Source organism: Erithacus rubecula (assembly GCF_903797595.1).
Source record: "Erithacus rubecula genome assembly, chromosome: 12".
NCBI lineage: Eukaryota > Metazoa > Chordata > Aves > Passeriformes > Muscicapidae > Erithacus > Erithacus rubecula.
In genome coordinates this window covers 803,743-820,153 of record NC_136664.1, presented here as the reverse complement: position 1 = coordinate 820,153, position 16,411 = coordinate 803,743, and the positions used below count along the sequence as shown (strand labels likewise).

The 16,411-nt window shown below is 60.5% G+C and overlaps 1 protein-coding gene across 4 annotated transcripts in view; it reads left to right on the top strand.

Moving 5' to 3' along the window:
* The window catches only part of WWP2 (WW domain containing E3 ubiquitin protein ligase 2), a 30,225-nt gene that overhangs the window by 887 nt on the left and 12,927 nt on the right, over window positions 1–16,411 (top strand). For 3 of the 4 annotated variants that reach the window (XM_079315815.1, XM_079315814.1, XR_013775552.1), the window contains 7 exons: window positions 967–1,050; window positions 1,511–1,658; window positions 1,901–2,019; window positions 7,349–7,486; window positions 8,702–8,798; window positions 13,011–13,222; window positions 13,385–13,598. In XM_079315815.1, coding sequence (XP_079171941.1) covers window positions 981–1,050; window positions 1,511–1,658; window positions 1,901–2,019; window positions 7,349–7,486; window positions 8,702–8,798; window positions 13,011–13,222; window positions 13,385–13,598 — 998 coding nt within the window. In that variant the 5' untranslated portion in view covers window positions 967–980. Of the gene's footprint in view, window positions 1–966; window positions 1,051–1,510; window positions 1,659–1,900; window positions 2,020–7,348; window positions 7,487–8,701; window positions 8,799–13,010; window positions 13,223–13,384; window positions 13,599–16,411 lie in introns of those variants that run through there. The other variant, XM_079315816.1, reaches the window with a different exon arrangement.

Sequence of the window (16,411 nt, the reverse complement as noted above, 5' to 3'; positions counted from 1 at the left end):
GGCAGGAGCTGGATGGGCTCAGGAGCCCTGGCTCTGATGGATGGAGCCAGGACAGCGGTCAGGCAGTGCCAAATGAGCACTTGCAGGCAGAGGTGGGGGCTGTACGAGGCACAGCCAGGCCCTGGGGTGCCAGGCAGGTTTGCTGTGCTGGTGCAGAGAGGAGATTTTGCTGTGCTGCCTTGGGAGAGGAGATTTCACAGGGAATCTGCCATGGGATGGAGCTCAGCTCACTTTGAGGAGGATGTAGAGAGAGGGCAGGGAAAAGGCTCCTGCACAGGGAGAGGGGCTGGAGCTGCTTCCACTGTTTCCTGCTTCCCCTGAGCAGGGCAGGGGGGAGGTTGGCAGTGGTCCTGTTCAGGCAGTTCTTGGCACAGGTGCTGAGCTGTGACCTTGGCCCCTGCAGCTCCTGGGAATGGCAGGGAGGAGGCTGGAGCTCCCAGGGCTGACTCCACGCTCCCAGCTCGTGCTCCTGCGTGACCTGTGACCTCATCCCTCTGCTCTGTGCTTGCTGCTTTGGGCAGAGTCCCTGGCCACGTGTCCTGACACCCTTTCCTGGGTCACAGTGTGTGTCCTTCTTGTCCTGAGGGTGACATGATGGTCTTGGAGACCTTCTTGTTACCATCTTGTTGGTGATGTGTGGTGAGTCAGTGTCCCCCAGGGCAAGGCTTTGCTGGCTGCTCTGTCCCCCAGCAGCCCTGACCTGTGGATCAGTTCAGGTGCCCAGAGGGGTGTCTGGAGGTGGCTCTGCCCAGCTCAGCTCGTGGCACTGCTGTGCTGGGGTAGCTCTCCCAGGGACAGAGCATTGCCTGTGGTGCAGGGCTGGTTTCTCAGGAGAGGGAGCCGGTGTGTCCCAGCCCTGTCCCCGTGTCCCTGCCATGCCGGGCACTCAGGGCAGCACGGGGCTGTGTCTGGGCTCCCTGGGGGCCGTGGGAGCAGTGCTGAGGTGTCTGCTCTCTGTGCTTGCAGCTGGGGGTGATGCCATGGCCGCTGCCAGCTCCAGCAGGGCCAGGGCCGGGCTGCCCTGCGAGAAGTCCCCGCTCTCCGTCAAAGGTGGGTGCTGCTGCCCGGCTGGGATCGCCCCTGCCGGAGCGTGTGCTGTGTGCTCCGCCTGCAGCCCGGGCGGGCACTCGGCACTGCGGGGCCCCTCCCCTGCCCGGGGGCGCTGCCGGGGCCGCGTGCTGCTCCCGTGGCCGCGAGGTGGCTCCCGGAGCCGCATCCAGCTCTGCCCCTCCAGGCACTGCTGGCCTGGGGCGCCCCGGCCCCTCCTGCCCCGTGCCCTGGGGCAGGGAGGTGTCTGTGGGGACAGCGACAGTCCTGCCACCCTCGGAGGGCTGAAGCTGGGGACAGGCATGGTCAGGGCTTGGTGATGCCACCAGGAGCGTTGGTCCCCACTGCTCCTCTCCCAGCACCCTGCTGTGAGTCATGGCACCCCAAGCTGGCAGGGGGAGGGTGGGGACAAGGGCAGGGGACAGCGTGTCCTGCAGGCCTGACGCTGTGCCTGTCCCTGCAGTTGTGTCTGTGAAGCCCAAGGCCCAGAGCCGCCCAGCACGGATCAACTGCTACGTGGAGGTGGCTGGTGACGGGCTGCCCAGTGAGACCAAGAAGACGGGGAAGCAGATGGGCGTCTCTGAGCTGCTGTGGAACGAGATCCTCACCCTGTGAGTCTGTGAGCCCTGCTGTGGGGCTGGTCAGGGCTGGCCCCGTGTGCCCTGCTGTGCCACCAGCTGGGGACACTCAGGTGTCACAGAGCTTTGCCCTTTGCATGAGGACACTGCCAGGGACAGCCAGGCTGGGAGGGGGGTCTCCCATTGCCCCGTGTCCTTGCCTGTGGCACTGCCTGCTCCCCAAACACGGAGCAGGCATGAGGCCATGGTGACATCTCCCTCCCTGCTCTCTGCAGGAATGTCACAGCTCAGAGCCACTTGGAGCTGAAGGTGTGGATCTGCCACACGCTGAGGAACGAGCTGCTGGGCGCCGCCTCCGTCAGCCTGGGCAGCCTGCTCAAGGGCGGCGGCAAGTGTACGTACGGGGCACGGGGCAGGGGGCAGCGGGCAGGGGGCACAGGGCAGGGGGCACAGGGCAGGGGGCACAGGGCAGGGGGCAGCGGGCAGAGCACCGGGCAGGGGGCACGGGGCAGGGGGCACCGGGCAGGGGGCACCGGGCAGGGGGCACAGGGCAGCGGGCACAGTGGCTGCTGCTGGCCCGGCACTGACAAGGTGCCGTTGTGCCCGGCCGGGCGTGCCCGCGGCCGTACCTGCGTCAGCCGGGGAACACAAACCCCTGTGCTGTTCCCTGGCTGCGGCTGCCGGAGCGCCGCTCGTGACAGCAGCTCCCACATAAAGGCCACATTCAGCTGGGGCCGCGCGCGGCTGGAAAGCGCCGCCTCTGTCTGTTCCAAGCAAAGCTTCTGAGACACAGAGCTGGTATTGAGCGGGGAGAGGGGCCTCCTGTGCCCCCGGGGACTCGGGGCTGCTGCAGACCCTCCCCGGTGCTGGGGGCTGGGTGAGCTGCTTCCCCTGGTCCAGCCAGCTCTGAAACCACGCTGGTGTCCCTGCTGTGCCACTGTAAGGGACACGCGGGAGCTGTGCTGCTGCTGCTGTCTCTCACAGAGCCTGTGGGGGCCTGGCTGTGTGCCTTGGGCTGGCTCTGTTGGGCTGTAGCTGTAGCCAGCCCATACTGTGGGGCTGTGCCCCGGTAGCCTCCCCTCAGCCGTTATTTGCAGAGGTGTGCAGGCTGTGCTGGGCTCCGGGGCCGCCGTGGTTCCCGCCCTACCTGCCCCGCCACGGGGCACAATTGGCTCTTTCATTCCCAGCCATCCCGGGGGGCTGTGTGGAAAATGAATGGAAAAGGCAACTGGCTGTTCTAGCTTGTCCATTAACATCCCCCAGAAAAAATGTGTCAGATTTTTCCTTGACACTGTGGGCTGGGAGGGAGGAAGGACTCTTAAAGCTGCAGAGCCTGCCCTGCCCTGCCTGGGAACATGCTTCCCATCTGCTCCTGTCTGCCCTCCTTGTCTGGGCTGGCATCTGTTCCCTCCTCTTCTCTGCAGGCTCATGCTCAGCCTTTGGGCTTTGCTGCAGGTGCTGGGGGTCCCATGGGAGCCTGAGAGATCCCTTCCTCAGGGCTTCTGGCCTCCTGGGAACAGGAGTGTGTGTTCCCTCTGCCTGCCGGCCTGAGAAAGGGGCTGGGCAGTAGGCAGCTGGGAGTTCAAGCCATCCTGAGTCGGACACTTCATGTGAAGGGCAGTGAAATGCATGTGCCCCCTGCTGCTGGAGGGGCCTGGCCCTCCTCTCCCATGCTGGGAAGTGCTCAGCCAAGAGTGAGCTCTTGAGGCAGCAGCCCCTCTCTTCCTTGGGTTTGTTGTGGTTTTGGTGAGGCTTTGTGATAGATACTGATTTGTGAGTGTAGCCGTGGCCTTGGGTTGATGTTCCTGTCCTTCTCCTCAGTGGGCAGGACAGTGGCAGTGTGTGCCAGGATGCTCCATGCCTCACTTCAGGGGAAAGGTCTCAGCTCTGAGGCCTGGAGCATGGAAGAAGAGCTGTGTGGTGAGTCCTGAGCTCCCGGGAGGGCAGTGGGAGCCTGTGGAGGGACAGACTGGCTGCTGCAGGAGCTGCGAGCAGGGCTGCAGCCGGCGGCGGGACCCAGCGCCCGGGGCCTCTCGCTGGCAGCGGCTCCTCCCGCCTTGCCGGGGTTGGCCGGGGAGGTGGAGGGTGGCTCAGCACCGCCCCCATCCCCGGCACGGGCTGGAGCCTGCCCGGAGCCGGGCTGCTCCCTGGGCTCCCATAAAACAGCTCGTTTGCCGCGGCACGGCCCCTGGCCTGGCCCCTGAGCTGCTGCTGCTGCTGCTGCTGCTGCAGAGGCACCTCTTTGTTCCCAGCTCCAGGAGCTCCTCTCTACTGCCCTGGCCAGTCTGGCATCCTGGGCTCTGTGGGAGCCATATGGGCCTGCTGGCTGTGCTGGTCCTGCTGTGTGCTGAGTGGCACCACGTGCCAGGGCTTTACAGATCCCACAGAGTCCCTGCTGCAGTGCCCCAGCTGTGGCTGGAGCTGTTGCCTCCTGGGATCCTCCAGGACACCAGCAGCAGTTCCCAGCCCCTGGAAAACTGCAGCTCCACCCCACTGTGGCTGTGATGCCAAAGGAGCTGTGTGTCAACTAGCCCTGCCATGGCTGGGATGGAATCCCACAAAACTGGTGATGCAACCAGTGGGTCACCAAGGAGATTGGAGAGTGCCCATTACTTTTTAGAGGAAAGACACAAAAACCTGAGGCCCTCCTGGTTGTCCCTGGCAGATAAATGGAGTGGGACACTGTTGTCTCTAAGCCATTGGTGGTTGAGATTGGATCAGTAGCAAAGGCAAAGCTTCTCTGGGGAGACTTTCATGGGACACTAAAGATTATCCCTTCCCCTAAACTCTGGGTTCCCTCTTGGTTTGGGAATGGCTGTGGAAGGTTTAACTTGCTCCTTGCTTGTTCCTGGAGGGACTGTAGCCATGGCACAGAGTCATTTCTTCTGTGGGAATGCACAAAGGCTGAGCTAGTCTTCACCTGCTTGGCACCAGAGAGCTTTGATCCATCCCAGACAAAACCCCTGGATGATCACATGGAGCTGTTGGAATGGGAACTGGCCTCTGCATGCAGTGGGACTGGGTGAGGAGTTGGCAGTAGGTTTGGGAAGCTGGGACACTGGGAAGCTCGTTTTGGCTGGCTGGCTGAAAATCTGGGATGCAGCCGTGGAGATGGTGCCCCCTCACACAGGGTGTCCCAGAGGGGCTGCCCATCCTGTGTGGCAGCTCCCTGGGGTCAGGCACGTGTGGTTCCTGGGGTCCCAGGGTGGGGGCTCAGCCCGGGGCCGTTATCACGCCCGCTGCTCCCAGCCTGGTTTCGTGGAACCGTAAATCCGCTTAATGGGCTGGGTGGGAATTCCAGCTCACCTCTGCTAAATGGGAGCTCTGATGCTGCGTGCAGGGCACTGGAAGTGGCTGAACTGAGACCTTATTCAGGACCAAATCACCCCCCGACCCCCTCCCAAAATAATAATAATCCCTCTGACATTCTGGCAGGCGGCGGGACAGAGGCAGCCTTTGTGCCGGGCCCGTCGGGGCAGCCGCCGCAGCAATGTCCCTTTGTGCGTCCCGCACGCTGCACGGGGACAGGGAGGGGAAGGTTCTGCCAGTGTTTATTTTCTTTAAAAAAGCTGGAGGGGGTGGAGGGGGGAGGAGGAAGCCGGCTGGGAGGTTCATGTTCACATCCTCCACTTGGAGACACCTTGTCTTTGCGCCTCAGCTGGGCGCCCGCACAATGAGGGTTTGTGCGGCCCCGAGCGCGGCGTGCGTGCAGGGGATGGAGGCACCCTGCAGAAAATGTGGATTCCTACGGCTTGGAGGAGCCAGGGGGGAAACAGGGTCTGCATTTGTTCTGGTTTTTGGCTGTGCTCAGTAGCATCTTCTGTCTCAGGCTCTTAAAACTGTCTGTGAGGTCGGTTTCCCAGGGAGGCAAGCTCTGAGGCAGAGGGGATGGCCAGGCTCAGCAGAATCCCTTGTTGGATGATGGTGATCAGTGACAGAGCTGTGCCCATTGTTCAGGAGGCACCTGCCTTGGCACTAAAAGCTGGAGACTTCCCTCAGATCCCAAAGTGCTCACTGCAGACCCTGTGTCACTGGGTTCTGGGGGCCTTGGAGAAGGAAGTGCCAAGTCCCAGTGCAGGACAGCTGGCAGCTGGAGGTGGGACAGGGACTCCATGGGGATGTGCTGCCATCCTGCTCCTGCTGGCCTGAGCCGCACCCCGTCCCCACGTCACACCGGGACAAAGCAGGTTCCTAAAAAATGGTGCCATTGTGTCATGAGCAATCCGTGTATAATAAAAATATTATTTGAGCAAATGAGTCAGGAAGCGTCTGGGCCGGTGTCCCAGGCTGGTGCAGCCAAATTTTTCTGGCCTTCTGTGAGGGAGCCGAGTGTTTCAGTCTGGCTGGCACTGGCAGGTATTGCTGTGATGGGGTGGGTGCTGAGGGCTGTGCTGTGCCCCCATTGCCCCCAGGGACCAGCAAAACCTTGCTGAAGCTGATGAAGCCAGTCTGGCTCACACAGGAGGGAATGGAGCTGGCAGCTGTCTCCAGGAGCCTCCCAGCCCATGGCACCTTCTCCAGAACCTTCTGTGAATGCAGTCCAGTGCTGCAGCAGTGTTCCTCTTTGGGGACAGCCCTCTGTGCTGGTTTGGCTCAGTGGAGGGGATGTGGATGGAGGGATGCTCACCATCATGCAGGACCTCTCTTGCCCCTTGTGTCATCTTAAAGGAGCCCCTCAGTTTTGGAAGGATGTTTTAGGAAGGTTGGTCTCTTTCTCGAGGCAGCCCTGACAGAATGAGAGGACACAGCCAAGGGAAATATAGGTTGGATATTAGGAAAAAGTTTTTTACTGGAAGGGTGATGAAGTACTGGGATGATCTGCCTGGGGAGGTGGTGGAGTCACCACCTGGATGTGTTTAATAAAAGACTGGATGTGGCACTTGGTGCCATGGTTTAGTTGAGATATTAGGGCATGGAATGGACTTTATGATCTTGAAGGTCCCTTCCAGCCTGATGATTCTGTGAAATCTCTTGGCTTTCCTGCCAGGATCTGCCCTACAGCGTGAGCTCCTGGATCTGTGAGCAGTGGGGGTGTCAGTGTCACAGCCAAGTAGAGCCCCAGTGAAGGGGTGGAGGGATCCCAGGGGCTGGTGAAGAAGGATCTTCCTCAGGAGAGGGGGGTGGGACTGGCTGGGGTGCCCTAGCAGCACTGCTGGGTGTGTGGGTGTGGGTGTGGGTGTGGGTGTGTGTAGGTGTGAGTGTGTGTAGGTGTGTATTGTGGGTGTGTGTAGGTGTGAGTGTGTGTAGGTGTGTATTGTGGGTGTGTGTAGGTGTGTGTGTAGGTGTGTGTAGGTGTGTGTGTGGGTGAGTGTAGGTGTGTGTGTAGGGGTGTGTGTAGGTGTGTGGGTGTGTGTGTAGGTGTGTGTGGGTGAGTGTAGGTGTGTGTAGGTGTGTGTGTAGGTGTGGGTGTGTGTAGGTGTGTATTGTGGGTGTGTGTAGGTGTGTGTGTGGGTGTGTGTGGGTGTGTGTAGGTGTGTGTGGGTGTGTGTAGGTGTGTGTGTGGGTGTGTGTGGGTGTGTGTAGGTGGGTGTGTGTGTGGGTGTGTTTGGGTGTGTGTAGGTGTGTGTGTAGGGGTGTGTGTGTGGCCATCACTGGTGGTGCTTAGGAGCAGCGCATTGTCCTTTGGGGCTGGGGGAGGCTGGAGGGGCTGGGGCAGTGGGGCCACCCCCGGCAGGGCTGGTGCTGCTGGTGACTGGGGTCTCTGCATGTCCCGTGTGCCACAGTGGAGAACAGGCAGCTGACCCTGGAGCTGCAGGCAGAGAACAAAGGCAGCGTTGTGTCGGGAGGAGAGCTGACGGTTTTCCTGGACGGGCCGGCTGTTGGTCTGGGCAGCGTTCCTGACAGCAGCACGGGCCCTGAGGGTGAGTGACCCTGCTGAGGGTGAGTGTCCCTGCCCCAAGGGTGAGTGTCCCTGCTGAGGGTGAGTGACCCTGCTGAGGGTGAGTGACCCTGCCCTGAGGGTGAGTGACCCTGCCCTGAGGGTGAGTGTCCCTGCCCCGAGGGTGAGTGACCCTGCTGAGGGTGAGTGGCCCTGCTGAGGGCGAGTGTCCCTGCCCAAGGGTGAGTGTCCCTGCCCTGAGGGCGAGTGTCCCTGCTCTGAGGGTGAGTGGCCCTGCTGAGGGTGAGTGGCCCTGCTGAGGGTGAGTGGCCCTGGCCCAAGGGTGAGTGTCCCTGGCCCAAGGGTGAGTGTCCCTGGCCCGAGGGTAAGTGACCCTGCTGAGGGTGAGTGTCCCTGGCCCGAGGGTAAGTGTCCCTGGCCCGAGGGTGAGTGTCCCTGGCCCGAGGGTGAGTGTCCCTGGCCCGAGGGTAAGTGTCCCTGCTGAGGGTGAGTGTCCCTGCCCTGAGGGTGAGTGTCCCTGCCCCGAGGGTGAGTGTCCCTGCTGAGGGTGAGTGGCCCTGCCCAAGGGTGAGTGTCCCACACGGTGTCCCAGGGCCAGCACTCTCCCCTGTCCCCAGTTTGGCCCCAGCCCCGTGGGCTCCCTGGGGCTGAGCGTGGGGCAGGAGTGGAATGGGAGGGTGCCCAGGCTCACCCCAGCAGCCTGGGAGGAGCAGCCCTTCTCCAGCCTTCCACAGGGCTCAGCCCCTTCCCTGGCTGGATCAGCCCCTTCCCTGGCTGACTGAGGGCTGGGGAAATGGTGTCAGTGTCTGCTGCTGCTCCCACAAGAGCTCCCCATGGCTGAGCCTGTGTGGGGTCATGGGCTGGTGGCTGATCTGATCTCTCAGGGTTGCCTGGGGGGCAGAGCTTGTACAGAACAGGGGTTGGGGCATTGCTTTCCCTTGGCTCCCTGTCTTTGCTGCTGGAAGACAAAACCTGTGAAATCTAGGAGCTGTGGATGCAGAGCTCTCCTGACACTGCCAGCTCTGCAGAGTCCTGTGTCCCTCTTGGGGCTGTGGGGTGCTGGCTGGGCTGTGCTGGGCTGTGGGGTGTGAGGTGGGGGGTCCTTGGGTACTGGGGCTCTGTCCTGCAAGGGATGGGGCTGTTGTGCTTTTGGGGCTCCTGGGTGGTTGGAGGGAGGGAGGGTGGATCTACAGGTGGTTGAGTCCTTTTCTTCACCCCTTGTTCTTCCCCCATGCAGGGTCCCAGGTGCCTGGACGGGACCCCTCCAGCACAGCTGTGGCCACGGAGGGCAGGCACCAACCTCCCAGCACCAACTGCTTTGGCAGCAGACCAAGGTGAGGGTCCCCTACCTGTGCCCATTACTGGGGGGTTGCTGTGGCTGTGTCTGGATTGTCCTTGTGCTGTGCACCCCACTCCAGATTTCTCAGTGAGCCCCTGGCACGCAGCACATGGGAGGTCTGGAGCAGGGGTGGTCTGTGCTGGGGGACAGCAGAGCTGGGAGTGCAGAGGGGTGACTGCACAGCCAGGCTGGGGCTGGCCTGAGCCTCTCCTGAAGTGTTGGTGTCTCAAGGAATATCAAATCTGTGATGGCTTAGAGAGTTTCCACCAGTTGCTCCACTGGCAGCTGAAAAAATGTTCTGTCTGGGAGTGGGGCAGGCTGTGACCAGGCAAACCAGCAAAGTGGGGTCCCTTCAAATGGGGATCACAGGATCCCCTGCTCTTCCCTCGAAGAGCAGCTGTAAGGCTGGGGAGCACAATGCCCCTCCAGGCAATGGCCACAGGGAGATGCTTACAAAGGTCCAGGGAGAGCAGGAGGAGCAGAGCTGCAGGGAAATAACAGCTGCTTCCAAAGGAAGTGAGATGCTTGGGCAGCAGGCCATCCTGCAGCTGGCTCCCTGCCCTGCCCTGCCCTGCCCTGCCTCCTTGCTGGGCTGGAGTGGCTCAGGCTGCTGCTTTTGGAGCTGTGGTTACTGAGAGACGTGTCACACTGTCAACATGCAGTTGAATTTAACACCTATTTATATTTCCAGAGCATGGCAGTGGCCCAGCAGCCTGTGCAGATGTTCTGGTAGCAGTGTGGCTGTGGAGAGGGTGTCTGCAGCCTGTCTGTGGGAGGTTCTGCGTGGCCCAGGCTCAGGAGCGCTCTCAGCTACAAGCTCCACACCTCGAGCTCTTCTGCTCCTTCTTTATCTGCTGGACACACACCAGAGTTGATGTTTTTGGCTCAAAAAGTGACCTTGTCTTTCCAGGTTGTGTGTTCATCTCCCACCCGAGGAGGGAGAGGGCTGGAAATGGGGAGCAGTTTGTGAACACAGATTGTGCCTTTTGTGGTGGATGCTCCTGCTGATTGCTGTTGTCCAGGTGTTAGAGCCTCCCCAGGGGTGGGAAGTGCTCAGTGACCTGGCTGAGCTGGGCTTGGCAGGCACTTAGCAGCTCTCAGGAGGTGCTAGAAAACCTGGGAAGAAAATTCTGGTTTGAGAGGCTGAGCCTGGGCACTGCTTGTTGCTCATTCCCTGCTACTTTCCCATCAGCTGTGAGGAGTTTGTGCTTCAGGTGTCACCTTGAGTGTGGTGAAGCCAGGACTTGTGCAGGGCACCTTCAGACACCTGCCAGGTGTGCCTGCCATCAGCCAAATCCCCTGGTATGGAAGTCTCTGAGCTAGTTATTGATCCATGCTGCACTCACCTGAATTTGGGGTTGTTGTGGACATACCTGCTCCGTGGGGCAGGGCACTGCTCTCAGTGCCCACAGTGGAGGCAGCTGCATGCTCCAGAGTGGAATGTGAGTCCCTTGCACTTGGGAATGTTGTTTGATGGTTGCTGTGTTTATACACAGAGCCGTGTTTATTTTCTGGGGCTTGGTGATGGATGCTGGCAGAGTCATCAGTGGCAGGATGGGAAGAAAAGGGGCATTCTTTGCTCCTCAGCTATTTCTACACTGTCCCTGCAAGGGAAATTGCTTGGTCAGGGCTTCTCTTTATTCTTCTGAACAAATGTCATCTTGGGATTTGCTGCTAATCTTGGTGATTGGGTGTGAAATTCCACAGCCCTCTGTGCAGGGAGAGAGGGAGCTCTGGCAGAGACCTGAGGCCATGGGTGCCACAAGCCCTGTTTGTGGAGGCTTCATCCCTGGCAGTGTCCAAAGCCGGGTTGGATGGGGCCTGGAGCACCCTGGGACAGTGGAAGGTGTCCCTGCCCATGGCAGGAGCTGGACCAGAATGAGCTTTCAGGTCCCTTCACACCCAGACTGTTCCATGGTTCTCCCATGTGGGTGCTGGGGGATGTGGCTGCCTCCCCCACACTGGCAGGGACAGGGGGAATTTCTCAGCTCCATGTTTTGGGAGCTGTGCACTCACTGCCTGCATGGCACTGGGGTTCCCCTGGATGTTCCCTGGAGATGGTGCTCTGCTCCCCACAGCCAGTGCTGGCTCTGCCCTGCCTCCTCCTCAGCCACAGCTCAGGGTCTGATGTGCTGAGTGAGACTGAGACCTGCTGCCACCTCTGCTGCATCTCATGAGGGACCTCCTGGCCATCTCAGCTGCTGGAACTGGCCATTCCTGGCTTTCCTGGCTTGGGTCCATGGTGAGGGGACTCTGCCTTGGCAGAAGGGGAAGAGGAGAGGTTGATGTCAGCTGGCCAATGCCATTTTACTCTTTAGCATCATCTTCCCCTGCTCAGGAGGGACAATGGGGCAGCCAGCCAAGGTCCCCAGGTTGATGTGGGACAGCAGGGTCTTGTCCCTGGCACGGGAGAGGGGCTGCCATCCCCACAGCCTGCTCCATCCACCCCTGTCTGCTCCATCCATGCTCTGCCTGGCTCTTTCCTTGCTCCTATTTTGAGCACTCACTCCCATCCAGCCGTGCTCTGTGGCCTTGCTGGGTTTGTTTCCAGTGTCTATTAAAAGACAATGCCCAGATGGGAGCACTCGTAGGAGGGCTGGGCTGGGCTGGGCAGGCTGGCTAATTCAGGCTGGTAACCCTGTGCTGCAGGCTGGCAGCCTGGAAACATCCTGTTTTGGTTTCTAAAAACTCCCTGGGCAGTTCTGAGCTCATCTGTGCTGAGGAGGGCAGGGACCAGACCTATCCTGTGCCAGAGAGTGTGTTCCCTGTGGGACAGGTACCACCTGCCTGCTCCCTTCTGGCCATGGCTCCTCCATGGGGCTGTGGGGAGAGGCCCAGCCAGCTTTTGGGAGTTGGTACCAGTGTGCCCTGCTGAGCCACAGCCCCTTCAGCTCCTCATGGGGAAGAGGAGCCTCTTCTGTAGCCACAGCTGCTCCATGTTCCTGGGTGCTGGTGGCCCAAGCAAACCCCAGCCTGGAGCCCTGTCTGGGGGTTCCCTGAGTTCCCCAGTTCCCCCTGGCTGGGGCTGCCCTTCTAGGGGTCTGTGACTCACTCAAGTGGTCACAGCAGCTCCTGCTCTGCCCATGGCTCTCATCTGATCTATTTTCAACAAGCATCTCCTGCTTTCCCATGTCTCCTCCTGATCCCAGCCCTGCCATGAGCTGCTCCCCAAGGAGAGCAGTGGGAGGGTTCCAGTTGCTGGAGCTGCTGAGAGTGGCATGACTGATCTGTGCCCTGTTGCTGCCAAGCTGCTGTCCCCTCCCAGGACCAGCCCTGAGACTTGGGGACAGTTTGTGGGTTTTGCCCTTTTAAGGTAGATTTTGGCTGGGAGAAACTGATTTCCTGTTCCCTGCACTCTCTGCCCTCCATGGTTGCTGCCTGGCTGCCAGCCTGGGTGGAGGTGCCTGGGCTCTGCCTCTGCTCCCCAGACCCCCCAAATTTGGAATGGCAGCATCCCCCTCCTCACTTGCAGGAATGATTTCTTGAGGTGAAACCCAGATTTTTTGGGAATGCCTTTGTGCTGCCTCGGGGTCCTGGATGGTCCAAGGGAGTGAGTTTGCTCGGGGGAGCTGCAGGTGCTCTGCCAGTGAAGGCTGGGCTGCCCTGTCCATGGAGAGGGGTGGCAGGTGAGCTCCAGGGTGGCAGTGGCCCCCAAGAGATGGAGCAGCTGCACCTGAGCTGGTCACAACTTGTTCTGTGATTTCAGCTCCCATCTTTCCTGACTGCTTGTTCCCTCCTTTTCTGGAGGTCACAATTGTCCTGGGAGCCCCTTCCTCACCTCCCTCTGTGCTAGGCTTGGAGCACAGGGTCCTCACTGTGGTGCAGGACCTGGGGCTGGTGTGGGATCTCCTGGGATCTGCAGGAGTGCACGGAGCAAGCTGGGATCCAGTGTGGGGAGCAGGTGTCTGGCTGTGAGCATCCAGGGCCGTTCCTTGGCACCTAGAGTGACCACCTGTGAGCAGAGCAAGATGGTGTCATCCAGCACTCCTCTGTGGGTCTGTGCAGCAGGTGTGTGCCAGGACTGTGGGCAGGTCTGAGCACGGAACCCCAGGCACTGTCCTGAGCAGAGACATGGAGCTGTATCCTGGCCCTGCCCAGAGGACAGCACTGGCTGTGCTGGGTGCAAGCAGCAGAAGATCTGGCTGAGAAGAGACAGCAGTGGCATTTTCCCTGTGGTGTGTCACTTGCTGTGCTCCTTCCCTCGCAGGACGCACCGACACGCGGCCGGAGCAGCCCGGGCAGGCACGGGGAGTGGAGAGCAGAGTCCCAGTGCCAGGAGCCGGCACAGGCAGCAGGCCAAGAGCTCACAGCACCCCAGCATGGCCAATGGCACGGCCAGCAGCGTGGCCAACGGCGTGGCCAATGGCACAGCCACCAGCACGGCCACCGGCACGGCCAGCAGCGTGGCCAATGGCACAGGTGGGTCAGAGGGCCCCAGGCAGGGTTCCCAGAGGGGTGTGGGTGGAGCAGGCACCGACAGCGCTGTGCTGGGGTTGTCACCCCCCATGTGCTCTGCATCCCAGGATATCAGCCAGCCTTGGCCCCTCCCTGGCACTGACCCTGTGCCCTCTGTCCCTGCAGTGAACGGGGACACTGTGGCAGCCCTGGACATGGATGAGGACAGGCCAGCAGCAGGTGCCAGCGTTCCCACCCCGGCGGCGGGCGCGGCCGACGGCTCCGCTGCTCCTGCCCCTGCTGCCCTGAGCAGCTCCAGAGAGGCAGAGGAGGCAGCCTCAGGCTCCAGTGCCCCCCCAGCACGAGCAGCTGTGCTGGCCCTGGATGCTCTGCCCCCCGGGTAAGCTCTGCCTGTGGCCTCAGGGAGGGGGGCAGGAACCACCTGGGGCATTGCTGTGTGCTGGGATGGGAGGTTGTTCCAGGGAGGGAAGGTGCTGGTGGAGATGCTGGTGCTCAGCAGAACAGGGAGGGCCTGGGGCAAGTGCTGGGGGTCCTGTGCCCCTTGCCTGGCACAGCTGGTACTCCCTGTCCTGCCTGTCTGGGCCTGCTAGGTGTTTGGGGCACCAAACCACTGTGGCATACCTGTGCCAAGCAGCCTCTCAGCATCTGTGCCCATGGAGCAGCAGAGCCCTCCTCTTTCACAGGATCAGTCAGGGGAAAACACCCAGGAGAGGAGTGTGGATTTTCAGGGAGCTCCCACTGAGCAGGAGGGCAGGGACATGCTCCAGGGACACCACAGAGGCGTTGGCCACTGCTGGGGACAGGGACAGGACCCTGGAGTTGTGGTGCTCATTCTCCCTGGTGTGGATGCTGCTCATCCTCCTCCTCCTTCGGGGGACATGGGGAAGGGGAGTGGGAGCTGCTGGCTTGGGGTGGGGGCAGCAGTTGGGGTTGGGCTCAGCCCCCAGTGTGCTGCAGCTGCACCATTCTCCCCTTGTGTCAGAGCCCTGAGTGCTGGGGGTGAAATGGCCTGTGTTGGGATGAAGGAGCTGTTTATTTTGCTTTGGCTGAGGCGATGCCTGCGAGGTCAGGCGTGCTCGTGTGTCAGTCACAGGTAATTAGGGTTAATGGCTCACTGTGCCTTTATTCGGGTGTGTGAGGGGTTCTGTTCTCCTGGCCTGGGCGCTTCCTGTTTCCAGGCAGCTGGAAAAGTCCAGTGCTCTCAAAAAGGCCTTTATTCCAGCCAGAGCTCATGCCCCTTTCTGCTCCTACCAGGTAGACTGAAGGTCTCCTTTTCCCCACCTGGGGTTGGAAACAGGCTGTTGTTTCTTTGCTGGGATGGAGAAGTCTGCAGATACCTCAGGATTCCAAAGGCTTGGGAGGCTGCAGGCACTGCTTTCTAAGACACACCAGGCTGGGTTTACCTGGCCCAGCCAGGTAGAAAGGTGGTCATGTTCTCCTTGCCCACCTTCCTGTGGAGCTCATTCACCAGAGTTTGTCAGAGCAGGGAGGAGGATAAAGCTCTTGTGCTTTGGGAGATTGATGGAGAGGAACATTGGAGGGGCAGTGAGGCGTTCTCCAGGCTGAGTTCCTGGAATCTGGATCTCTGGAGACACCTTTGATTAGCACCTTCTGTGCATGCTGTGGGATCTGTAGGGGGAAAGAGAACAGCATGTGCTGTCAGGCAGGGGGACAGCAGAGACCAAGGGCTTCCCAGTGAAGGAGAGTGGAGAGTTGAATCCATTGAGGTCTCCAGGGTGTGAGCCCTTCCAGAGAGCTGCCAGAGCAGGTCCTGGGCTAACAGGGGTTTGCTGAACTGGGATTGCACAAAGCTGTGTCCTTGGGGTGGGGTAATGAGCTGCTGCAGTTCTCTTGAGCCCTGATCAGAGAGGCTGGCTTTTGGCGGGCTCACCTCACCACAGAATTATTCTGACTGGTGGTTTGGGGCCCAGTTTGGGAGATGGGGATGCAGGATGGCCCCTTGCTGGGATGGCTGAGAGCACTGCGGGGCCCATGGGGACACCTCCTGCTCTCTGAGTGTCTCCTTCCTTCCTGGGGAGCACAGGGAGCCCTCACTGCAGCCTCTGGAGGTGGCCCCTGCTCATTCTGGGCTGTGACAGGCAGTTGGGTTCATGTGGGGATCCTGAGCCATTGGCTGTGCTCAGATCTCTGTGTGTTAACATCTGCACCAGGTGTGGTGGCTCAAAGGCATCCCTCACACAACTGGGAGTCTGTGCTAGGGCTGGAGAGGGCTGGAAGGAGTTCTGAGTCATTCCAGCCCTGGCAGTGCCCAAAAGCTGCTTCCCACCCTGCGGGGCCAGGAGCGTGTGTGGTGCTGCAGAGCCCTCGGGGTCCCAGCTCTGCTCTGGGGCTCTGAGTGGGTTGGCAGTGGAGGGAGGGGGCAGCTGCTGCTGCATCTGGATCCTGTCAGGGATGATCCCCTGTGGGACAGGCAGCCGGGGTGGGGGGTGTCCTGCCTGCACAAAGAGGTGCTTTATGCTGCCTGGCAGGACCAGGCCTGTGGTTTCTTACGTAAGGAGGGCGTTTTGTTTGGATTGCAGGGCTGCCTCAGCTCTGCCACTTCCCAGTGCCTGTGGCTCCCTGCAGCCATGGCCTGTGGGCAGCTGGAGGAGGCCTGGCAGGGACTGGCACCTTGGGTGCTCTGTGGTTGCAGTGTGGTGCTTGTGGGGAGAGCTCCCACCATCCAGGGCTCCCAAAACCATGGATCTCCCGTGCTGGGTGCCCTGTGGAGCTGGGCAAGGTGGTGTGAATGAGGACGGGTTGTCCCCAGTGTCCCCATCTCTGTGTGGCAGCAGTAACCACAGTGCATCACCACTGGTGGTGACTCAGTGTCAGATTTGCTCCTCATGTCATCCAGGAGCTGCTGGTGAGGAGTTTGTGAGCTCATGAGTGTTTTTACAGGGGATGAGGTGGGGACAGGGGACATCAGGCAGTAGCTGCCACCACCAGCAGCTCTCCCCAGTCCCACGTGGCTCTTTGCAGTCATGGGTGCACCCAGAGGGATCCAGAAATGTGGAGGAATTCTCATCATGGGAATTCTGGTCTCTATAGCCACAGGAATGGTACCAAGTCCTCAGAGCCTTATGGGTCAGATAATCTGTTGTTAATGAGACTGCAGGAGCTGTCCAGGGCAATTCCACTGCCCTAAACGTGCCTGGCACCTTCTGCCATCCATCTGATGGGGTAGACCTG